Consider the following 26,226-nt stretch of genomic DNA (forward strand, 5'->3'; position numbering starts at 1 on the left):
AGACCAATTATCTAATATAGTGTGGGATAATTTTCACTGTTCATGGGTGGGAGACAGAGACAAACAGATATTTTAGGCCATAATGGAAAAACAGAATTACAGTCTTCTAGCTCCATTAAATCAGTGGTGTAACCATTTAGGATTATACTATAGACTATTTTCAGATTGCAACCAAGCCTCCTGGGATGATGAAGAAAAAATGGTAGCCTACATTTTGATGGTTTTAGCAGAAAGGTTTCAGGAAAGAGGTTTTTTTAAAAAGGAAGCAGTGAATGTTTTGAATATCTTTTACCAAACACTCAATGTTCATTTATAGATGTACAAAGAAAATAGTAGACGATGTATTAACAACAGTTTCTTTGAAAAATTACTATGTTGGCCTTAGACTCAAATACTTAAACATCAATAAATGATAAGAGAGGACTATGTGGAGAAAAGAAACATTATACATGTAAAACAAGTATATTATACCTGGAAGCATCTTAAGAAATTTTGTCTTTTTGCTGCTTGAGCAAGAGAAAGATAAAACCAACTTATTCTACGAAAATGTCATATTTTCCTTTAGTTTGATGTTTCAAAGTTAAGCAGTATAAAGTCCCACTGGAATTAAAAAAAATCCATTTAACACAAATTAATTCTTTGAATATATGCTTCACATATTTGCTACTTTTTAAAATTATTGTAGTATTTTTTCTAATCTTTTTTGTTATATGAAGTGTTTTAATTATTATATCTTTTCCAGCTAAAGTAACACATGGATGTGTTAATCAGGTTTCTAAAACACTAACTTTCCCTCCTTTTTAGGTCCTGTACAACTTGTTCAAGTCTTTCTGCCAGATGCCTACAATCAAGGCAGTTGACATATTTGCAGGAATTGCTAATTTCTTTGTCGTTGGGATTGGTGGTGTCTTGATTGGAATTATTCTGGGTTTTGTAGCAGCTTTTACTACTCGTTACACCCATAAAGTCCGCGTGATTGAGCCTCTGTTTGTCTTCTTATATAGCTATCTGTCATACATAACTGCTGAAATGTTTCATCTCTCAGGCATCATGGCGTAAGTATACATTCAATTATATTGTGCTACAAATACCACATGTGGATTTTGACCTTTAAGTTGCACAGCATCTGACAATATTCAGACATGCTAGTATTCAATGTTGTAGACTGTGTTTTAAAATTAATCTGTGGTTTGCTGGCTTTTACTTTATTTCCGTGGACGTTTCTGAAAACAGAAACTTTCAGTCTACCACGCTAACAATGCAATCATAATTGGAGCTATATCTTTCCAAGGCCATTTACTTCAATGAAATGAGAAGGATGTAACTCTGTTTAGGTTACACTGTAAGTTAATTAACCTTGTTTAAGACGAAGTCTTGTGGGAATGAGTTGGGTTTGAGTCTAGTAGCATTTTAGAGACCAACAACATTTTTGGGGTATGAGCTTCCCAGAGTGAAAAGTCCCTTTGTCAGAGACAAGTAGGAATGGAGAGCCCTGAATCCCAGTCAGAAAGTTTAGAGGAGTGTTACAAAGAACAAAATCAGGATGTGGGAATGAGATAATAGTTTCTCATAAGCTACATAGCATTTATAGTGAGATAAGAATCCTATGTCTCTCTTAGCCCTGAGAGGGCTAATTGTTCGAACTTGTGAATGAACCGAAGTTCAGCAATCTCACATTCTCATTGCCCCTTGAAGTTTCTTTGTTTGAAGACTGCCACTCTCGGGTCAGCACTGGAATGACCTGGAAGAATAAAATGTTCTCCCACTGGTTTTTGAGAATGTAATGTGTGACGGGACCTAATCATGTTGGTATCACTAACATTTATACATTAAGTTGGAAGCTGTAATGTCATATCTTAAAATATCTGAAAGTCAGTTATGCTAAATTACAGGAATAGAAGCTTGTAGCAGTTTAAAGAAACATGGAGTAGCAGAATATAAATTCTAAAGCTAAAATAATACATTGTTAAACTACAAGTATAGAAAATATATAAATGAATCTAAGGTTATATAAAGCTCTTTGTAGAAATGCATCTAAATCAAGTAATATACTAATCCAGTCTGACCCAGTTCTGAAAGGTCCCATCTCTTCTCTCGCCTTCTGTTAACAGTATTTGTGTGGGTTCGTGTTTCTTCCTGTCTTGCATTCAGATGTCATTTACAACATATGGTTAGGTACTTATCATCTAAGCTATTAGGGAATCCTTTTTAATACAGCTGGTTTTGTGGTCATTTTTTGTTTCATAATGGTAGATAATCTAACTTATAAAATTCTAGAGAGGAATATGCATCTGGTGGGCTTCATGTTCCTGATGCTAACCTACATCTTGATTTATCAAGTAGTACTGCTCATTCTCACTTGCTCACCTGAGAAAAGAGACTCTCCTCATATTGTATGAAGCAAAAAGCCACCTGCTTTTCAATAAGTGTTTTAAATGTGCAGAATGTAACATCTATTCCTTCTGATTTCAGGAATGGATACAGCCACCAGTTGAAATACGTGAGATATAAGCGGCACAACACTGTGACCAATAGCAAAAGTTAATTTGTCATTATTTTCCTATTATTCTGAATTGATTTAGAATTTCTATTCATATCTATTACTATCAAACTCGGTCTCCGTAGGAATAGCTTGCTGCTGGCTGACCATAGACAGTATATATTCCTCCTAATTTATTTAAAATATTTTATTCTGCCTTTCCTTGGGGCGTAGGTTTAAAAAACCTCCACAGCTGTGCCCCCTCTACAGCTGCTCCATGGCTGAACTCCCCCTACTGCTGTACCCCTGCTGTTCCCACAAAAAAACTCCTGTGGTGCCTTTAAAATATACCTAACTTTCCTTCTATCCGAGGTGTGCGGAGGCCAACAAGACAATGTGGGCAGGGACAAGGCTAGGGAAAGAGAGTGTCCTGCCTGGCCTTGACTCCACCCCCTGTGTTTTGTCATCTTTGGATTAAAGGAAAGTTAGGTGCATTTTAAAGGCACCATAGGAGTTTTTTGCAGGAGCAGCAGCCAGGGTGCTCCGAGGCACTTGGCGTCTGGGATAAGAGCCCCTCTTGCCCCCTCGCTTTGCCCATGGCCTTTCCACAATGCCCAAGGCAGATTAGAGGTTAGTGTGCATATAACGTAAGTGGTTTTGCAGATTCATCATGTTGGAAGTGATCCATTCCTACTCTGTTCAGATCTTTTATTACTTTGACTGGAATTTGTTTTCCTTTATATGCTTCATTGCAAGGCCTTCTGAATGTCCTTTGCCATAATCTTTCCTGTCTTCATTCTGTTTGAATATAAAAATGAATGTGTGCATATAGAATCTGTGAGTGAAGGTAACTTCTCAGGAATCTGACAAAGTTGCCTTTAGACCACCAAAACCTATGCCATAATATATTTGTTAGTTTGATGCCACAAATCTTGTTTAGTTAGCCAATGCCACATAGCAGTTAAAGTACCAGATTAGGATCTGGGAGTCTGAGGCTCATATCTCCATGGAAGCTTGCTGAGTCACATGCTCTTAACCTATCTCATAAAGATTATAGTGAGGATAAAAATAAAATGGAGGCTAGAAGAAGTATTGGTTTTTCTACCCTGCTTTTTTCTACCCTTAAGGAGTCTCAAAGTGGCTTAAAATGGCCTTTCCTTTCATTCCCCACAACAGACACTGGGGCTGAAAGAGTTCTGAGAGAACTGTAACTAGCCCAGGGTCACCTGGCCGGCTGCATGTGGAGGAGTGGGGAAACAAACTTAGTACATCAGATTAGAGCCCTCCTCTCATGTGGAGGAGTGGGAAATCAAAACTATTTCTCTAGGAGGACAGTATCAGCGCCTTTGGATTTCCTTTGGGGAGAACAGTGGTGCGAAAATGAAGTTTAAAATATTTGTTTTGATCCAACAGGTTTACAAAACTTCTCATCAAATATTTCCTGGATAATGTAGCCTGCTCACAATAATTCAACTGTAGCACAGAGTATATAACCCAGCTAGAGTCAGAGTTCCATGAGACAACCATTAATAATCTTTAGCTATGGGGTTACTTTAAGAGTGCAAGTGTAAGCAGCCAGGTGAGTCAATAGAAGGGTGTAGCTCTGTTTAGGATTGTACTCTTAAAAGTGCATTTTAGAAATGACTAGAATGAAAAGTATATCAGTTCCCTACTAAGTGCATCAATGGTGATCTTTTCTGACAGCATACAAATACAGCATCTGAACTGGTTGAAATTCTGGTCATCGATCTCAACACAGAAATGTCTTGTGTGCAGATATCTTTCTAATATTGTCTGTCATTTCACACAAATCTAACTGAGGCTCTGCAAAGAATGTAACAATTGTACTTAGTGGCATGTGAATTGGATATATGGTGTTATGAAGGGCAGGATCAAGTGATTATGTTCTTGGTATGCAGATTCAAAAGTGGCAAACTTGCATCTAGAACATGATGCTTTACCAAGTGACTTCTACTGAAAAATCATTGAGAGTGGTCAGTGTATTATTTTTTTTGTTAGTCCTTTAATTCTACCGTAGAACAAACAGAACTTTGCAATGCCCCACCCATGCTTTTAATGTTTTAATTTAATATATTTTCCGTTTTTCTGCTTCACTGAGTTGGAAAAAACAAATCTGAGAACCACATCTAAATCTCTGTAAAGTTTAATAGTAGGTCAAGGTAACTCAGTGGCTATATCTAATGATCTAGTTCTTTTTAATAGGAACTGGACAGAAACTACCTGGTCTGTACAGACTGACTTACATTTCAGGTGCATATCATCAAACTTTTATTCCATTTCCTAGTTTAAACATAGGTTTAGAAAAGTGAACATGATTACATTTCATAGATTGCAATCCAGCATTGAGTTAAATGTACTTAAGTCAGTTAAATTCATGGTCTTAAGCATGTTGGATCATGGCCAAAAAGGACACCTGACCAGAGAAACAAAATAAAAATGTAATCGGTGCTGTCAATTCTGTGAACAAGTAAGTTATTATTACTTGTAGCATATTACTTTTGCTAAGATAACATAAGTCATATATAATATATATCCAATTTTCAATATAGCCTAATTTTCAATAATTGAACAATAATTGAATAATAATTGTGAATAATTGAATCCTCATTCCCTAGAAAAGAATATAATACACTCCAGAAATGGCTTAAACAGCTTTGATAGTGGAGTAGCCTCTACTGAGTTACTTTACAAATGGCCACCATGATGCATATTACAGATATACTCAGAAAGTCAGAGAGATATATTCTGGGTTTGTCTTTGGCTTCCTCACAAATACATGCTTAGTAGCAAACCTTGATTTTTTTGATGCAGTGTGTGACTTGGTTGTTTCCTGTGTAAATCTGGTTTTAGTTGGCAGTAGATGGCATTTGGGAACATGGAAAACACCTGAGAATGCAGCATCAGAACAGGAAGCTTGGCAGGTGCACTCATAGAAGATAGCTATTTGTAGTTCATCCAACGTCATGGAATGGTGTCTTTGAATCACACTAGGTCAATTCCTTTTGAAGAAGGCAATACTTAATTATAGCTGCCACTTGGCATGGTGGTCAAGATAGCTGTGTATATGCAGTTACCATAAAGGCAAGTGAGAGCATTTCCTAGATGAAGAATCATTTTCCATTTTGTATGAGGAAATAAAATAGTTATGGCTTCTCTACAAGAGATGGCAATAAAACAATGTATTCTTATTGAGAGACTTCATTTTATGTTATTGCATACTCCGACCACAATTTGGTGTCCAAGTTACACATCCTTGTCCTTTGAAATCAAGGCCTAATTACAGAGTACATATAAGTACAGGTGACATCAGTTCTTGGAGAAGCTTCCTCATTGGGTACAAGTTTGGAGCAAGGAAGAGGCAAAGGGTGGAAGGAGAATACACCTAACCCTTTCTCTGCCTTCTGCATCTCTGCTGCAAATTTTTCTAAGCTCTTTCTTGCCAGCTTTCTGCCCACCACTGGAATTCCAAAATTATGTTTACTGCTATATAACTAAGAACAAAACTATATTTACATTGCAGCTCTATGGCTGGATCTCACAAAGTGCAGCTGCATGGAACTGAGCAGAAGAGAGTTATGTTATTATTTTTTTCAATTGAAGCTGCATTGTGGGCTTTAATTAACATTGACAAAGAATGAAAACAAGCAAAGATAGTCTAGGGAAGTGAATTTCTATTTGGAAAACGGAATAGTGGGAAATGGGTTGACCACCCCCACCCCCTGCTCAGCACTATAGCATTGGCCTAAACTGGAACCCACAACAACTGATGTTCAGAATTTTTTTTTAAAAAAAACTCTTAAAATAATTTGATAATGGATCTCTAATATATTGTATTTTAAACAATTTATGTTTACAATTTCAGTACAAGTGCCTCCAAATCATAAGTTACATAGCTTCAGGTATGCACATAAAAAGGACGTTCGTCCTCGTCATGCAGCAAGCACATTGTGTGTAATTGGCCATGGGAATGAGAGAGACTATGGGGGCTGCCAGGAGGAGAGAGGAAATAATATGAATTTTTTAAATTCCCCTCGCCCCTCAAAAAAGCCCATACTGTTAAGGGGCTTCAGGAATGCTGAAAATTTTGGGGTCCAATATATTCAAATCTGAATTTTCCTGAAGTTTTTTTAGACATCTTTAACTATGTATAAATCAAGCAAGAACCAAACCAGCTAAATATAGAGGTACAAGCAGGGAAACTCACAAGAAAATTACCTTACTGGTCCCTGCTTAGTCCTTTGGCTTTTAACACTCCCCAGCCACCTTTCTGAATCTTTCCCTCTCATTACCACCTCACTGGTCTGTCTATGTACCCCCTCTCCATCCTCAGCACTCTACTCATCCTCCAACCTCTCTGCTCTACCTATCTAACCCCATCCTCTCCATTCCTCTGACACCCCTCACTGCTTTGCCAAATCCTCGGCTACTCTGGCCATCTACTTCCCCACCCTCACTGCACTACCCCCTTGCAGCTCTAACTCCCACTTTACTGCTTTACCTGACCACCCTATCCCCCTTTTCCTTACTTAGTTACTACAGTAGTCTCAGCAATGACTCCTCTACCCAGCTGTCAAGCCATCATTGCCAACATGTTTTTAAACCCCAGTTTATGGTGTGGTCCTAGTCCCACTGAAAATAGCATGATTCACTTTTGTTTAATGGGTTCCCAGTCCACATGGTTCCTTATGGATGCTAAACCCCTTATGCAACTTATGAAGTTGCTTCCTACAGGCCACAAAATTGCCCAGGGTTTTTTTTTTGGTAGCCTCTGAAGTTGACAGTAAAACAGCTGGGGTACTAATGATACAGCAGCCAGGATCCATCAGGAATAAAAGACTGCCTTGTTCTTAAACATGCCTTAGAATACGTGTCAGTTTTTCATAACTTTATAGAGCAGCAGAATGCATGCATTTTAATGAAAATATTTTAAAAAACTGAATTGAAGTTGATCTTGCTCCTTCAGAATTACATCTTGTGCTATGACCATGAACAAATATGTGGAAGAGAATGTTTCTCAGAAGTCCTACACCACCATTAAGTATTTCATGAAGATGCTGAGCAGTGTCAGTGAGACTCTTATCTTCATTTTCATGGGAGTGTCCACTGTTGGAAAGAACCATGAGTGGAACTGGGCCTTTGTTTGCTTCACCCTCCTTTTTTGTTTGTTCTGGCGTGCACTGGGTAAGAATTCCAACATTCTAGATTGTACTTGAATGTTTTCTTTACAACTTAAAGATGCTTATCTTCATACAACAGTTTTGTTAACATCAAAATACCAAGACTTATTGGGAAATGAAAATAACTTGCAAGAAAGAAATGTGATTCACACTTAAGACTGTCGGGCAAAACCTTGACCCATCTGCTATACCCTTACCCAAGGTAAAGAAAAAAACAGAATAGGATAATTTTGCATATGTCTGGGTGGGTGGTTGGGTTGCCAACCTCTAGGTTGTAGCTAGAGATCTGCCACAACTACAACTGATCTCAGATGACAAAGATCAGTTCATCTGGAGAAAATGGCCACTTTGGAGGGTAGACTCTATGGCATTATGCCTTATTGAGGTCCCTCCCCAAATCCTGCCCTCCTCAAGTTCCACTCCCTAAATTTCCAGGTATTTCCCAATTTTTCTTCCAATTTTGAGCCTTCATTCATCATAGCACTAGTATTCATCTTGCAATTTTTAGCAGTGATTGGCTGAGCTGCTAAAATGCCAGAAACATGTCTGACCACTATTAACTGAACACCTCAGATCCTAGAGAGAAGCAGTGCAGACAGGGATGCTTGGGACAAGAGGAGTAAAAGAATTATGACCCAGGATACAAAAGACCAAGAAGACTGATTGGAAAATGCAGAGTGTCACTCAAATGGTGCCATCCCTGCCTGCCTGACAGCTCTGGATTGAGCTTGTTAGACTTGGAAAGAGTCAGACTTCACATCCTCGCAAGTGTTCTTGAGTTACTTGGAGAAATTAACACTCATAAGCTATCAAATGGTGCTCATGTACTGAAAGAATTCAGTGACTGCATTTGCAGTTGAAAAATATGTACTACTTTGTCTATTTTTGTTTTAATTTTTGAGGTCCTATCTTTTTTTGCACGTGTGTAATACTTAATTGTGCATTGTTCTGTCACTTATTATTCTATTTCATATTTCAACAGTTATAATTCTGGTCCTCTGTCCCCTACAGGATTTTAAATAAAATATTTGCATAGGGCTTGAGACAGACTGAATGCAAAAAAAATCTGGTTGCTGATGAAAAGATAGTCCCTGGTATAATGCCAGTGCATTCCTAAGAACACTTTCTTAGGAGTAAGCCACACTCAGTTGACTTCAATAGGATTCTGAGTAGGCCTGCTTAGAATTGCACTGTGCATCATGCAAATAAATTTAATACACTTCTGTATAATACAATACAAATTAGGGAGCACATCAGTTCTTATTTATTCTTTTATTCTCATCGGGGTTTTTTTCTTGTAATGGTTAAAGTGTCTGACAAATATCTGGGTTATCCAGATTCAAATCCCCATTCATGCCATTGGAGAGCTTGGGCTAGTTACATACTTTCAAACTAACCTTCCTCACACAGTTGTTGTGAGGATAAAACAGAGGACAGGAGAAGAGAACTATGGCCTTTTCTGCACACAGCGCTTATCCCATTTTAAAGGTATTTTCAATGCCTTTGTTTACCTTGATGAGCTATCTCTGTAGCTACATAGACACAGTTACGAGAATCTTAGCTGTTCTGAAGACGGGTCTACTGCCCATCTAAAAGCATTGGGTAGATCTGCCCTTTGCAGACTGATGTTTTTTCTTTGCAGTAATGGTTCCACAACAGGGGGAAGCAGTGTGGAACTCTATGAATGAAACATAACATTTGTGGCCTGGGAATGACGTAAATGACTTGTTTGGGAAAGGCCTTGTTTGGGAAAGGCCTATGTAAACTGCTTTGGGTGAAAGGCAAGATATTTAAAAAATTTAAGAGGAGCTATCATAAAATTAAGGTTGTGATTTTTAAGACTAATGTTTAGCAGCATTCTGATCTACATACATTTCTTTCCCCTGCTTTGTTTAGGTGTTTTTGCATTGACTCAGGTCATTAACCTGTTCCGGACTATTCCCCTGACATTTAAGGATCAGTTTATTATTGCCTATGGAGGCCTCCGAGGAGCCATATGCTTTTCTCTGGTTTTCCTACTTCCTGCTGCTGTGTTCCCCAGGAAAAAGCTTTTCATTACTGCTGCTATTGTGGTGATATTTTTCACTGTTTTCATTCAGGTAAGATGGGGGGTGCTTACCTGTAGGTAGTAATCAATTGCTATTTGAATCATATCCCTTTAACACTGCTTGAATAGCACAGCTTCTTGTACAAAACATTTTATGCAATCCCCCCCTCCCCCCCTTGAACTGGTAAAAATACAGTAGCTGAATTTTTTCCACAGAGACAGAATTTATTTACATGGACCAAATAATGTCTCCTCTTGCCTTCAAATCTCTTTTGATCACACCTTATTCCAGTGGTTCTCAACCTGGGGGTTGAACGACCCTATCACAGGGGTCTCTGCATCAGTGTTCTCCATCTATAAAATGGATAAATGTTAGGGTTGGGGGTCACTACAACATGAGGAACTGCATTAGAGGGTCGCGGCATTAGGAAGGTTGAGAACCACTGCCTTATTCTATAGTGAATGAGCTCTGTTACAAAAAGGCAAAATCATATGGGGATTTATACTAAATTTACATCCCAATCCAAAGATGAAGAATGGTTCAGTAGATCTGGCAAATGTGCCAGCGGGGTGGGCAAACTGGGAGGTGGGCGGGCACCACAGACCTTGGGGGTGTTCAACCTGGAAGGGAGGCTGGCTTTCTGAGCTGCATTGGTGCCTGCTTGGATGGCAGCACAGGGAGGGGGCGGGGAGGGCTTTTCCCAGGGGTGGAGGCAACCATAGTCAGCTCCCAACCGAGCTTTTACGCTGTGGGCATCACAGCCAGTGCCCCTGGACTTAAGCCACTCAAAAGGGTGGGGGAAGTTCATTTAGCCCCATGGAGGGATTTCGAATGGCCTGGGAGGTTTTTTTTGCTTTTCTGCCTCCCTGTGCTGCCTCAAAGCCCTCTGGAGGTGGCAGGGCGGTGTATTAGCAGTGCCATCCCTAGCTGCCTGGGGTTATTGGATTGGGCTGTTAGTACATAATGCAAAGTTACCTAGTGGTTTTGAGTTTTGCAAGCAGATTGTCAACTTCATTGTACAACGAATAATCTTGGATCATGTTAAAGTAAATTGACAGTTATCAACAAGATTTATTAATGTAAGTCTGTGATTTATAACCTTATGTGTGTTGTGGACTTTTTTGGCTAGTTTATTTGAAAATGTGCTGCGTGTCCTCTCCCTTGCCATCTTTGATGTCTTGATTGTTCTCAGATGCTTGAGTTCAGGATTCAACCATCCCAAAGGGGAAGGAGGGAAAGATGACATACAGGACTCGAATGGGAGGGGAACAGGGAAATATTAATTACAGGTTCCTCTGGTCTTAAGTGCTGCATAGGGTGGGGAACTTGGAGAAAGACAACTAGTCTTTGAGCTGGAAGCAGTGGCATAGCTAATGGGTAGCTATGGACAAGGAGAGTGATGCTCCCCTTGAGCACATTTTTGAAAAGTGGCACCTTTTCAAAATGTTCTGATCATTGGAGCTCATGCACAGCCCTATACACTTGTTTAGGATTAGACTGCCAGTCACACAGCCCTGGAAATGGCTTCTGTAAAATAACTGGGTTTTCCCTTTTCATTGTGAAAGGAGTGGTCCACCTGTTACAGCCCATTTCCTAATAGGAGTGTAAAAACAAAGAATGGTAACGTCAAACAAGAAGGTGCCCATCAGACTCTGAGATGCATTGACTCTGTCTCTCTCTCAAAGCCATGGCCTGCCAGCCTCTTTTCTCATTGCTCCAAATGGGGTCACACCAGGGAGGGAGTACCCACAGTGGAGCAAAGGATGCTGCTGTATGCTTACTTTTGAGAAATGTGGGATTCTCTTGTGCAGTCTTGAAGCCCCCCCTTAAATAAACCTCTTTAGGATCATGCAAAGACTATACTATGTCCCCAGGCAGTGTCTAAATTCCAACAGCTATTTGTGATGATTATAATAATGAAGTATTTAATCAAACATGCACACTTTTGCTATGGAGAAGGCAAAAGATCAGATAATTAGAACTGGGTAAAATTCCTTTCTTGCCCTGTTAACCAGCCCCTGTAGATACAGCAAGGATGTCTAGCAATTATGAAGAGTGCATGTTCAATATTTGCAAAAGATTCTCCTGAGACTTCATCTTTTCTGTTGGGTTTCTTCTTTGGTGGGATGGAAAGGGGAACCGTTGCTATCTAGATGCACTAGGTTTGTACATGCAACATTTTTGTCAGTGTTATTCATCAGTTATTCTTACATGCAAAAGGCTTTTATATTTTTGTCATGGTCTTTAGGTCTTTTTGTCATGGTCTTTTTGTTATGGTCTGAAAGTACATTGTGAACCACAATTGTAAGGATCGTTCATTTAAAATGTTGTTTTGAAGACGTCATTAAAGTACCTAGTTTCAAAGTACAATTACTAGTAAATATGCATTTGACATTCTAAATAGTACATGAAAATGATACATGGCAAAAAATTAACAATTTTATGAAATGATTTTCTTGCTTATCTCTGTGTTGTTTTCCATAGGGGGTAACAATTCGCCCATTGGTGGAATTTCTGGACGTTAAAAGGTCAAATAAAAAGCAGCCAGCGGTCAGTGAGGAAATTCACTCTCGGGTATGCTTGCAACTTTGTGTACATACTGTATCTCTGTAAATGCATTGAAACTTGAGTTTGTTCATTTGTTTTTTTCTGTTTTACAAATTCTTGTATTTCGTCGCAGTGAATACTTTTTTTCATATTGCTGGCCTGAAGCTTTTTTTTTGCCATGGTTCCTTTGCCGGCATATACTATTTTGACAAGTTAATTCTGTTAGCCACAGAAATCTCTTTGTAGAGATGCATTTAATCCAAGTTAACCTTTCATATACCTGTGTAGGATTGTTTGACGAAATTACAGGTGTGATGCATTCCCCTATAGAATAGACTTGGATCCTGTCCCCAGCAGTGGGATTCAAACAATTTAACAACCTGTTCCGGTGGTGGGATTCAAATAATTTAACAACTGGTTGTTTACAAGCACCATTTTAATAACCGGTTCTGCCGAAGTGGTGCGAACCTGTTGAATCCCACCACTGCCTGTTCCCCTTGTGTTTCTCTCAGATTTCTTTCCTCTGCTTTGTCAGTCAGTTCTTCTGCTTCTGTGTGTAGAAGCTCCTTGAAAACATTGCTCTTGCACACATGGAAGTGCTACTGGCAGAGGAAGCGAGCGCTGCTGAAGAAGAAAGTCTCCGTAGCAGGCATGGAGAAGAATGGAGTGATGTTATTGATTCTAAGCTATAATGTGCATGTGGGAGAGGCCTAGCAAACCCTCCTTTCTTTTTCCACAGCCACCAATGGGTGTATGATGTGGGGCCTGGTCTGCTTACAGGCCAGGGGTATGAGAAAAAACCCTATGCTAATCCATTTGCACATTTCATTGGATTATGTTCAAGGGCTAGATTACATTCCCTTAAGATTCAGAAAGAACTGTTTCCACGTTATGTCTAAGTGACTGAACTTGGTGAATGTGATGTATCAGAAAAGGACTGGGCTTCCAGACCACACTCAGCTATGAAACTTATGGGGTGAATGTGGATCAGTCACTTGCTCTTTGATTAACTGACCTTATAGGGGTGAGGATAAAATGTAGAAAAGGAGACTATAAGCATAGCACTGAACTCCTTGCAAGAACGACAGCTTAAAATATATAACAAATAACCACATTTTCTAATTAGTATCTACCAAACCAAGTCATGTATGTTTCTATATTTCAGTTTTTCGATCACGTGAAGGCTGGAATCGAAGATGTATGTGGACACTGGGGTCATAACTTTTGGAAAGACAAGTAAGAAGAACATTAATTCTATTTGGAAAGGACATTAATGCTATAAATCCACAAATTAATTCTTCTGGAAATCAAAAAATGTCTGAATTGCTTAGACCAGTGTTTGTATTTTCACATTTGTTTATTCTTTATAGCATTAATTTTGGGGGACTGCATGATCCAAGATATGGATGAGTTAACTGTAACAAATCTGAATTCTGTATTTTGAATTAGTTTAGACAACAGCACTAATCAAATTGCATGAGCTTGCTATGGCATCACTTAGTATCAAATCCCCCCTCCCCCATTCAAGTTGCTTGCTATATTCAAGGAATAATCTGCTGAGCCTTTCTTTGAACTATAGAGCCATTCTACTTCATGAATGTTTACGTGACAAAATGAGAAACGTCATTGCTTTGACTCTTCATACAGATTTATAAAATTTGATAAGAAGTACCTGCGGAAACTTCTAATTCGGGAAAACCAGCCCAAATCAAGTATTGTTTCTCTCTACAAGAAACTTGAAATAAAGCATGCCATTGAGATGGCAGAAACAGGGATGATAAGCACAGTACCATCTCTAGCTTCCATCAGGTAAGTAGTGTGGAGCATTACCATTATCATGTTGGATCATGATTTCATTATATGGTGCATGCAGATCTTGAAGTGTACATTCCATTGCTTTCTATAAATCCACAAATGCTCATTCATAGTATTTAGAGTGCAATCCAGTTTTTGGTTTTTTTTGCGGGAGAGCACTGAGGTGGCTGGGGATGGTGCTACTAAGGTGGCACTGTACCACCTCCAAAGAAGCTTCAGACAGCGTGGAAAGCAGGGTTATTCAAAAACCCTTCTGTTGCCCGAATTGCCCCATAGCCCAAACAGGCTTACACCATGCAAAAGTCTCTGGGCTTGGAGGACAGCATTCCTGGACTGGAATGCTGGTGGAAGCAGACTACAGTCAGCTCCACCTCTGGGAACACACTGGCCCCACCTCCCTCAGTACCGGCATCCACTTGGACACTAGTGTAGCTCCATGGTGGTGCCCACTTCCAAGTTTGCCCATTGTGAAGCTGTGGAATGGCTGGACACCAATGGGTTTGCTCCCTCTACTGATCTGGGTGCCCTTTATGCCAGTAGAGGGGACAAACGTGTTTGTGTGGCCCTCTGCTGCTCCTAAAGGCTATTCAGCCCAACATCTGAATTGGGCTGTTAGGGCTGTAAACTTCCATCATTTTATTTGGCAGTTGTACTGAGAATTAGGGGCACGCTTTTTTTGGTTTTGTTACAAATGGAATTTTTTAAAAATCTCAAAACATGGCCTTTTCTTCTACTAATGAACTTTTGTTTATTAAATTGTTTAAGTTATCTCACATGACATTGTTGAGTCATCTTCAGTATTTCAGAAAATAGATTTTGATAATATTCTATTTCACATTTAATAGTTGTTTAATAAATAGGTTACATCCTGATGGACTTGCCTACAATTAATTTATACTGAATTGTGATGAGTATACCAACTCTGTGGTTTTCCTTTCTCATGAAAAGTGAGGATTTTACTGGGGTACTTATTTTATTTATTTTATTTATTTTTTGGACTTTTATACCGCCCTATCCCCAAAGGGCTTCCCTATTAACTTACATTTTAAGCACTTTAACGAGAGATGTAGTACCTTGGAATTAGTTCAGCTACGATTTTTGTTATGCTTTTCTATCTCTATGGGGGTAAACTGAGTAATTTATATTATTAAACGTTATTATATATTTATCCCAAATTTATTTTGCCTTGTAACAGTGACCATCAAGATGAAAAAATAATATCCTCTCCTGGTGAGATTGATGATGATATACGATACATATTAACAAAGAACCTCTATCAAATACGAAACAGAGTAAGTAGAAACCAGTATTAATGTAACACCCTGTTGAGCATTTACCTAAAGTCTCAGCTGGTGATGCTTTTTCCTCCCCTAGGATGTCATCCGTAAGCAAGCTTCTTTGCAAGACTTCCATTAAAATCAGTTGTACTTGCCTCCGAGCAAATGTATTTAGGATTAGGGTATAAGAAAGCTGATGCATAAACATGACAAAGGCAAGGAATTGCACCAGACAAGGTGTGTTTCTGCCTTTCCAAAACAACTTCAGAAGAGGAGTGTGCTTCAGCATACTGGTCCTTTGCTTCAAACATGAGGCGTTTAACAGTGAGCAAATGCACTTGTGAGTTTGAATTAAATGTTTAATATTTAGGCATTGTTTCTAATTGCAGTATTTTCCAATTGCTACGGCTCTGTATTCCAATTGCTCTTAATGTAATGTAGCCCAGTAGGAACATGGAGTACTGAGACTGAGAAATTGTTGTCATCCTTTTTTTTTTGCTGACAAATCACATCCTACTTATGGCGACCCCTATTGGGGTTTACAAGGCAAGAGATGTTCAGAGGTAGTTTGCCATTACCTGCCTTCATATAACGACCTTGGTGTTCCTTGGAGGTCTCCCATCCCAATACTTGCCAGGGTTGACCATGCGTAGCTTTTGAGATCTGATGAGATTTGGCTTATCTGGGCGATCAAGATCAGCACTTGCACTCACTTAGGTTGCATTTAATAAGTGATGCGCACAAACTGGTTGCAAGTAATCAGTTTAAATTGCTGGTTAGACGTCTTTTGGCACTGAATGTATGGCTACATTTTGTGTTGCGATGCTGCTGTCTGTATTGATATAGTTTTGAAATGAAGCTCTTCCTTTGTTTTTTCAGGCTCCTTCATACAACAGATACAGCCTAGCTGAAGATGCAAGTGAGAAACAGGCCAAAGAAATTCTGATCCGTCGCCGACACAGCTTAAGGGAGAGCATTAGGAAGAGCAGTAGTTTGTCAAGACCGGTACTTGCTTTTTCGAGTGTATTCTACTGCATAATTCTGATTTATCTAATCCAGGGGTCTGCAAACTTGACTCTCCAGATGTTCATGGACTACAATTCCCATCAGCCCTTGCCAGCATGTGACAGGGGCTGATGGGAATTGTAGTCCATGGACATCTGGAGAGCCAAGTTTGCAGACCCCTGATCTAATCTGTAGATTCTACTGGAACAATATTGTGATTGTGGTTAGTTATCAGAGAGTAGATGTATGTCATGTATGTAAGTTTGTGTGTGTGTGTGTGTGAGAGAGAGAGAGTGAGAGCTCATGCCTGTAAAAATTGAGAAAGATTTTATTTATGCTCTGAGACAAGATGATTGGCCTCAGTAGAAAGTAGTAATTTCTATTGTATGTCTATTTCACAGCTTTGTGTATGTCTATTTCACAGCTTTGGTAGATTGTGAAACTGTTTTAACTCGCATATTTAACATCTATTTTTGTTCTATGTGTACATAACTGTTCTTATTTCTCCAGGTTGCCAACAAAGCAGCACGCTACTTGTCACTACCTAAAAACACAAAACTTCCTGAGAAACTACGGAAAAGAAATCAATTCATTTTCAAAGGTAATTAATTTAGTAATTTAAAATGTGTTGTTGTTGTTGTTGTTGTTGTTATTATTATTAATTTAGCTTCTATACCGCCCTCCCTGGAGGACTCAGGGCAGTGCACAACATAAATATATAAGTAGAGCACAATTAATCTAACGACTCAATTAAATAAATAAATAAGCTCTATATATGTTAAAACCATTCCGTATTTAAAATACAGCATTCTAGTACAGTTTACAAACTTACAAAAAGCAGCAGATGGCGTCCAACAGCTTAAAACCCCTCTTGAAGCCTCCCTTGAAGGGAGGGCCACAGTGTCCCCGGATGTTATAGAAAAGGGGGGGAGGGGGCACGTATCAGCAAGTGGCCTCCCCAAAAGCCCGGTGGAACAGCTCAGTCTTACAGGCCCTGCGGAACTCATTAAGGTCCCGCAGGGCCCGGACAGCTAGTGGAAGAGCATTTCACCAGGCAGGGGCCAGGGCCGTAATGGCCCTGGCCCAAGTGGAGGCCAGCCAAATCATTGAGGGGCCAGGGACCACCAGTAAATTGGCCTCCGCTGAACGCAGAGGCCGGGTTGGGACGTATGGGGCAAGACGGTCCCGTAAGTACAAGGGTCCCAGACCGCGTAAGGCTTTAAAGGTTAACGCTAGCACCTTGAAAATGATTCGGAATTCAACTGGGAGCCAATGCAGGTGGCGCAACACAGTTAGAATATGGTCTCTAATGGTGCTCCCTGTGAGTAGGCGGGCTGCCGCATGTTGGACCAGTTTTAATTTTTGAATCAGGCGCAAGGGAAGGCCCGCGTAGAGCGACTTGCAATAGTCTAATCTGGAGGTGCATGGATCACAGTGGCTAGATCCGCTTGGGAGAGGAAGGGGGCCAGCCGCCGGGCTTGACGAAGATGGAAAAACACAACCCAGGTTACCTGGGCCACCTGGGTCTCCATTGAAAGAGACGAATCCAGGTGGCCCCCCAGGCTGCGAACGGAGGGGGTCGGTGCCAATAAGTCCCCCTCCCACACTGGCAGCTGAAAATCCCCCCTCCCCCCCACGGCCCAGCCAGAGGATCTCCGTCTTCGCTGGATTCAGTTTTAACCTGCTCTGCTGCAACCAACCAGCAACCGCCTCCAGACAGTGCTGTAGAGCTGCAGGGGCGGCGGCCGCTCCCCTCTCTATCAACAGAATGAGCTGAGTGTCATCGGTATATTGATGCAGAGAAGAGTTACCTGAAAAAATATCAGATATAACCAAGGCTGTTTGCTGTTTGTGTTTGTACAGATAGGTATATTGCTTTCACATACAACATAAGTATAAATGAATGATGGTTTGAGTGATATTTATATATCGTGCATATTGACTGCATAATTTATATCTGCATTTGACAGACCAGAACCCCTTCCTCACATGCAGAATAATGCACTTTCAATCCAGCTGTGAAGTGCATTCAAATCCAGCTGTGAAGTGCATTCAAAGTGGATTGAAAGTGCATTATTCTGCATGTGCAGAAGGGGCCAGGGAGAGAATAAGGCTTCCTAAATATGTGACTTAACTACCAAGCTTAGCAACAGATGAGTTTCCAGCGTACTTGCTGTTACATTTTTTGTACATTTCATTCAGTTGTGAAAGATCATAAACCCTTGCATGGTAAAACAGTGTATTTTAGAATAGTTTGTTAAGGCAGTATTATTTAACATGGTTAATTAAAAGAAAATGCCATTGAATTTAGTAAGACTTATTTCCGGGGTGTGGGGGTGTGGTGGGGGGTTGATTGTGAAGATCTCTATATAATTCACATAACTGGAAGTTACTTGCTATTTCAAGCAATGTAATTCACAGCTCATTCCTATGTATTTTTAGTTAGAAGACCCACTTAATCTGATGGAATTTATTCCCAAGTAAGTACAAATAGAATTGCAGCCCTACAGTCTCTTCCTTAGCAGCCTTAGAAGAGTTAATACCAGCCACACACAGCTTCACAGAGGTTTAAAAATCTCAGTATATTTTGTTTATGTCACAATTTAGGATGATAGGTAAAGGAAGATGATATTAAAGGCAATACAATAATGCCAGTGTCACTTGTAATATACACACTCATTTCTTTAGCCCTGCTGTTGTCTCTTTAGCAAAACCTATCCAGCCAGATAAAAAGTGTAGCAAGTAGTAAAAGTTCTATCATACTACCTTCTGTTGTCTGATACCTTTTAATATTAGACTAAAACTTATATAGCTGCTTTAGTAACATCCAGGGATTTGTGCAGATCTGGCGGCGGGGGCGGGGGGGGTTACTTTCCCCATTGAACCACAGGCTGCTCACACCTTAGGTCTTTCTGCACAGGTTATTTGCCCCAAGGTTTTTCCTGCTTCTACACAGAATTGTGGTGCATTTGTTAATCTCTCAGGGTTTCTCCGAATTCTCTCAGATTTCTCTCAAATCTTCATTGCCCCCAAGTTTTGGAAAGATTTCATTTAAGTTTGGGTGACTGCTGTGTGAGTGAGAAAGTTCAGATTTTCCTGGCCTTTCCCATACAGCAGCCATTTCCCCCAAGGTGGCTGTTTCTTCCCTAAACCAGAGGATTTGTTTTTGTTTTAGTCAGCACTTTCATAGTGCTATAATAATATACTATTATAACAAATATGTATATTGTTCTCTGAATTCCCACTTTTAAAAAAAGATAGTAAGCCTCTAGCCATTTATTTGCTGAGATACATGGAGGAATGTGTGTCTTTGAAATGAAATGGGCTAGATACTTACTTTAAAAAAAAGAAAGCTGGGGATTTGGAGAACCTGATTAATCTTTTCAGTATAATGGTTTATTGATGCCAGTCTCCAGGCGGGACAGAGATCTCCTGGAGTTACAGCTTATCTTCAGACTACAGAGATCAGTACCCTTGGAGAAAATTGCTACTTTGGAGGATGGACTCCATGTCATTCTACCCCACTGAGGTCCCCGCCCTCCCCAGTTTCAATCCCCAAATCTCCAGGAGTTTCAAAACCTGGATCTGGCAACTCTACTGTCCCATCCCCTGCTGGAGGCCAGAGTGACCTGGTAACCCTAATTGATACAGTCAGGGACGTAGGTATAGATTTTTTATGGGGGGCTCGGGGGTGGGGCCACACCCCACCCGCCACCCCACCCGCCCCTAGGGCATGGCCACACCTCCCCAAGCCCTGCCCCTGGCCTAGCGCTTATAAAAGCAGCTCTCCGAGGTCGGGGATGGCAGACTTCCCTTCCCTGCCCTGCCCCTCCCCTCTGGGCAGAGGCATAGAGGGAAAATGGAGCCTGGTGCAAAATCTGAGTTTTGCGCTCCCGCCCGGGCAGCTGCTGTGATGCTGGAGAACCCCCCCCTTACCTACGTGCATGGATACAGTGGTATTAGATCATCAGTAATTTTAAAAAGCAGAGAAACCTAGGCTCATTCCGCACATGCAGAATAATGCACTTTCAAACTGCTTTCAGTGCTCTTTGAAGCTGTGCGGAATGGCAAAATTCACTTGCAAACAGTTGTGAAAGTGGTTTGAAAACGCATTATTTTGCGTGTGCAGAAGGGGCCCTACTGTGTAGAAGCCCTGTTGCCAATGTGCTGTATTAGCAGCTGCAGCAGCAACAACAGGAAAGCTACACAAGCCTGTTCCCAAGTGGAAACAGCTTTATCACAAACGGCTTGGAAAGTACACACGTTCCTTTTCCAAAGCAGTTAGCCAAGTCCTGTGGGAGTTGCTGTTCCAGAAGCACATACCCAAAGCTTCTTTTGGTGTACAAAACAGCATATTGTGTTTTGCATGTTTTAAATCTTGGCCCTGGATTCCCAAATGTGATGTTCAATATTACCTCATTCACCTGTGCCTTTCATACTGGCCACTTTTAACTAGAACAGTAGAGCTATGTATTGAGCATGACAAAAGTGTAGCTGCAGAGACTGATGTGAATATCAAGTTGCTGCGGTTCTGTAAGAGGCATTCTTTGTGTTCTTGCTAGTGTGTAAAACACTTAACAAGGGAGGGGCAAGGTTCCTGATAATGCCATTGGGACTATTTCTCAGTATCCCAGATCTCAAAACAGTTTCTGATCCCGCTGTGCTTTTGTCAAATACTTTTTTTTTTTGCCCATGCAGAAAGAGCTGAGAATGAACTAGATATGCATTGGATTTGTTCTACTATTTCGTGTTCCCTTTGGATAAGAAAAGCTTTCATGGAGCAGAACAATGCACTCTGTTGTTGCTTACAAGTCAGACTGGCTGGATGAAAGCTATGATTTCTCCACATTTATTTTTTTCCCATTTGAAAACAAAATTTATTGTGGTGGAAAGTGTCACCAAGTCACAGTTAACATATGGTGTCCCTGTAGGGTTTTTGAGGCAAGAGAGGTTCAGAGCTGGTTTGCCATTGCCTGCCCCTGCATGACTGAGAGAGTTCTGAGAGAACTGTGACTGCCTCAAGGTCTCCCAGCAGGCTTCATAAGGAGGCACGGGGAATCAAACCTGGTTTAAGAGATTAGAGTTCATGGCTCTTAACTACTATACCACTTATTTCTTATTCTTGCAGACATTTGACCTTTAAAAAAAATTACTCTGACATTCATACAGAACTAAATTAGCACCAGTTTCCAAAGCACAATGTGGTTTTATGGTCATATTTTAAAATGCTTATGAAATTCCTTCAAGGTGTATATGTAACCATAAATTTTGTTTTAGATATGGCTTATTTCCTGTGACAATTCCTAGTTTTGTACCGTCTTTTGAACCTCAGTTTCAAACATCTCCTTTAGTTGGTCTGAAATATTAGTATTTATCGTGTATTAAAAATATTTCTAGCCTTATTTGAAAAATAAACAAATCAAAAATTTCTATGTAGCCTGCCCCAGAAAAATGAGAAACACTGATTTGAAAATCCCTATCATGATTACTTTTCTGAAAAGAATAAATAATATGAAGACTCACAAACAACCAAACAACAAAGCATCCCACAAATGTTCATTGAAATAAAGGCAGATTCTTGTTGTATGAAGGACAGAACAAACTGCACCTTTGTAAAATTCCAGATAATGTATACAATAAAAGAAATCAATTGGGCATGCTCACATCACAAATGTGGGAAAATGCAGCCTGACTTTGTATTGTGTATTCTCCAACTTTGAAATGGCGTATACCATATATACCAAATAATGCAAAACATAATTCAATAGCAAAATTAAAGCATGCCACAATAAATCAAAATAATATTACTGAACAATTGCTCATAAATTTACTCTACCTGTTGACTTTTACACATCTGCCTGACTGTGCCTTCAGATGTTGAGGACAAGTATTAACCTTATTAGAATGAACTTTCATTTTCTTTGGAATTCCCTGTATTTATAAATACCAAATTTCATTGTTACACAGCTTGCTATTCCTAATTAAAAACTACACATCATACATCAAAATATTTGGTGTTCTATTGTGGTGCTTGAACTTTTGTTCTGTTGTATAGGATTTTTAAAAATTCAGAATTATGTTGATATGTACTATTTTTCTGAATTTGCAGTTGGTGATGGCAGTGATTCAGAACCTGATTACACAACAGTGCTAAATTTAAAATCCCAAGCAGGGAGGATTTTAAGGGACCAGAGACTTCAACACCAGCAAGAAAATATGGAATGGAGAAATGAAATGGAGGCAGATAACCAAGAGCCCATCCACCCTCAAGGAACCAGGGGCTTCAGGCAACCGCTGCTGGCTCGGCCAACGTTTGGCACACTGTGTGAAGAAGATGCAACTGAAGACAACGAACCACCCAAACCTATTCCACCGCCTCGATTAGCCCGGACAGCATCAGAAGCTGAAAGGCCTAGAGATAAATTCTAGAATAAGCCATATTGAAAACTGCTAAAAAGAGTAACTATCAATCTCAAATGTGGTAGAATAGCAATCTATATACTAATTGGACAGCTGGGTCCATTTAAGGTATAACTGTGGATACTTTCAGAGGGTTCAAAGCAAGGAAAAGTTCTTTAGGAATCATGTTCATTCACTAAGGGGAAGGAAAGCTTACTTGCAGTGGAACCAAATAATGCTGATGTTTTATTTTATAACTGCTGTTTAACTTCCCAACAAAAGGAAGTTTTATAAATTATATAGTATGTTTTTAATTGTTTTATTTTATTTGTTTGTCCATGGCAAGTTGTAAATACAAATTGCACTGAAAAAAAATTGCACAATGCACCTCTGTTTAAAACACTTGCTTTAAGGATTCTCTTAAGGATACCCAATGCACTGAGATATAATTACATATTGTAAAACATGGGAATGCACAAGTGAAGCTGCAGTACCAAATGCTGAATGACCTTATGTCCATGATGTACAGTGTATTCTCAAGCCAGTGTAGTATAACTGAGTGTTGGACTTGGAATGAGGAAAATCAAGTTCAAACCACACCTCTGCCAAAAAGCTCACTGGGTAAATTACTCTCTTTCTCTCAGCCCAATCTAGAGCCCTGGTGGCCAGGGATACTAATGCTGCAGTGCCACCCTGCCACCTCCAAAGGTCTTTCTGGTGGTGCGGAGAGGGTGAACCGCTCAACCCCCCTCATCAGAAAGCCTTCCGTAGGGCTTAATGGACTTATGAAACCAACATTAGTATGCTTGAAATCTGGCATATGTTGGCTTCAACCCCATCCATGCTTTCAGAACACCCCGCTATCCTGGCGACTCAGAGGGCCACGGTGGCTGCCCACCATTAGATTTGCCCCTCTGCCAGGGAAAGTGCCCCAGGAGGGCAAATCCACCAGCGTGGCTTTGCATCTCCTCCAGGAGTCACTTCAGCACCCCCTTCTGGATTGGACTATAACACACACAAACACACACACTCTTTCAGCCTAATCTAGAGATATAAAATTTCTGGAAATTTTAAAGTCTTTTTTTTTTTTTGGGGGGGGGGGGACCCTTGCCATTTTTTTCCAGGGAAAAAACTCTGAGAATTTGGTAAAACTGTAAATATATGCAGTATTACTTTCCTATTACACCCAAGTCTATTTGGTGGCTTTGGAAACATAAAATGCATCCTTTGTAACTTAGCATATAAAATTGTATCAATTGGTATTTTTATGCCATCGCATCAAATAATTGGTGACCAATTGCCACCTTCCAATGATGAACCCCCCCCCCCCCATCAATTGGCATGCAGAACTCAGTCCTGCCCACCCATTGGTAGGACATCCATCCCTCAACTTACCTTCCCTCAACGCAGCAGCAAGTCCACTCTCCTCAACCGGTGACCCACCCATATAAAATGGGCTTTCCTGCTAATTTAAAATATAAATGCCTTATAAACAAAGTAGCAAAAAACCCAACAGGTTTTTACCAACAAGGTAGCAAATATAAGTGATGTAGCAAATATGCCCAACAAGAGAGGGTTGTAAATTAATGTACCCTATATTATCATATTGCTTTTCTCTATTTCCAAACTGGGGGGGGGGGGGGGCATAGGATTTGTTTAAAGCATTCCTCCCAAAGTTCCAATTTTTACATTGAAAAAGATGAAAGTCCTTACTATACGTTTTGAGTGTATCTAACCTTGTCTTAAAAAGCATTTCACTTAATTCATAAAGCAATAAGCATTTCGTAGATTTTTTCAGTGCACCCCCCAATATTCCAATATTTCCACTGTAAAAATTGAATGTTAGATATTTGAGTGAGCAAAAGATTGTCTTTAAAACTATTTGACTCCAACGATAAAACTTCATGGGAGTTTTTTTTTCCAGTTCTCCCCAAAATTTCCATAATTTTCTACTGGAAAAAGTAAAAAAGAATTCTCAGACTTTTTCATGCTATACATTTTGAGTGTGAAACACCTTGTCTTGAAAATAATTTCACTAATTAAAAAACATGTAGGATTTTTATTCATCAATTCTTCAAATTTCCCAATTTTTGATCAAAAAAAGTACTGGGTGGGGCAGGGGGGCTAGGACAGGTATTTCCCTGATTTGTTTTACAGTTTCTTTTAGGGCCTTCACAACTCTAGCCTAACCTGCCTCTCACAGTTGCTATAAGGATAAAAAAGGGGAAGGGCAACCATTAATGTTGCCAGGAACTCCTTGGAGGAATAGGGATAAGAAATAAAAGCCAAACGCAGCCCACCAGCCATGTACTGTGTCTCACAATATTCTTTATAACTCTTCACTTTTTTATAGTCAACAGTTTACCTAGCCCTACAACAGCTAGATTTAAGTCCAGTAGCACCTTAGGGACCAACAAGATTTTGAAAGTCACAGCTTTGACTCTCATTCCAAAGGAAAACCAACAAACATGATGATTGAAAAGATTTCTCTTTTAAAATCCTTCTTCGTAGTACAAGAGGTAAATGGACTGTGATGATACTGCTGCTTTTCTGTTGAGGACTATTTAACCTTTCAACTTGGTTGTTGAAGCTTGTCACTTGAAAAGGAGGAAAATAATTTATAAGTATATATTTTGGGTTATTTGGTGTTTTGTTTTAGTTTGTAAGCTTTAAATGATGATTTGTAAGCCATCTTGAGCCATAAAAAAAGGCAAGATATAAATATTTTAATAAAAAATAATATATGTACACTTCTTCCTTCTGGGTTATTTTTTAAATCTCTGTTTTTGGCGCGAACAGGTGGCCAAATAGGTATTATACACCTTATCTTCTAAAAAGCTTTTGACAAAGGTTTTTGAGTAAACTTAGCAGTCATGGGAGAGGGTGGTTCAGACTTCTGATTGATTTGTAAGTAAGTAGTTGAAGAACAGGAAATCAAAGGTAAGAGCAGAGATGCTGAGAATTTCAACATGAATGTGATCACTGATTGAATTTAATACTATTGAAGAAACAGCAATTCCCCTGCGTCAAAACCTCCTTGCCTGATTGCCTTAATGTTTATTTTTATTTATTTTATTTTATTAGATTTCTATACCACCCCTCCCCTTTTGGGTTCAGGGAGGTTCACAACAATACACAACAGGATAAAATACAATAACTGTAAACCTTCAAAACAATAATTCAATTTAAAATCAATACGTAACCCAGATGGCAAACACTATCAATGAGTTCAAAAATTCCCTAAAGGAGAGGATAGAAAAATTCCTTCTAATAGAGGGAATGGCAGGGTGGATGGTAGATGGTGAGTGGAAAGGGGGGAGGCCAGAACAGACAGCCATTGCTGTCACAACCATATGCCTGGTGGAATAGCTCTGTTTTACACACCTTGCAGAACTGCACCAGGTTTCTCAGGGCCCTGTTCTCATCAGACAGAGCGTTCCACCATACTGGCGTCAGGG

The 26,226-nt window shown here is 39.8% G+C and overlaps 1 protein-coding gene across 1 annotated transcript in view; it reads left to right on the plus strand.

The window, feature by feature from the left end:
• The window catches only part of SLC9A2 (solute carrier family 9 member A2), a 41,178-nt gene extending 15,678 nt beyond the window's left edge, over positions 1-25,500 (plus strand). Inside the window, exons 3-12 of the mRNA XM_048492350.1 lie at positions 805-1,055; positions 7,464-7,681; positions 9,574-9,776; positions 12,210-12,299; positions 13,438-13,508; positions 13,920-14,081; positions 15,283-15,379; positions 16,244-16,369; positions 16,880-16,970; positions 22,479-25,500. Of these exons, the coding sequence (XP_048348307.1) occupies positions 805-1,055; positions 7,464-7,681; positions 9,574-9,776; positions 12,210-12,299; positions 13,438-13,508; positions 13,920-14,081; positions 15,283-15,379; positions 16,244-16,369; positions 16,880-16,970; positions 22,479-22,798 (1,629 nt within the window). The 3' untranslated portion in view covers positions 22,799-25,500. The remainder of the gene's footprint in view (positions 1-804; positions 1,056-7,463; positions 7,682-9,573; positions 9,777-12,209; positions 12,300-13,437; positions 13,509-13,919; positions 14,082-15,282; positions 15,380-16,243; positions 16,370-16,879; positions 16,971-22,478) is intronic.
• Positions 25,501-26,226: the final 726 nt, after the last annotated feature.

Source organism: Sphaerodactylus townsendi, linkage group LG04 (genome assembly GCF_021028975.2).
Source record: "Sphaerodactylus townsendi isolate TG3544 linkage group LG04, MPM_Stown_v2.3, whole genome shotgun sequence".
Classification (NCBI taxonomy): Eukaryota; Metazoa; Chordata; class Lepidosauria; order Squamata; family Sphaerodactylidae; genus Sphaerodactylus; species Sphaerodactylus townsendi.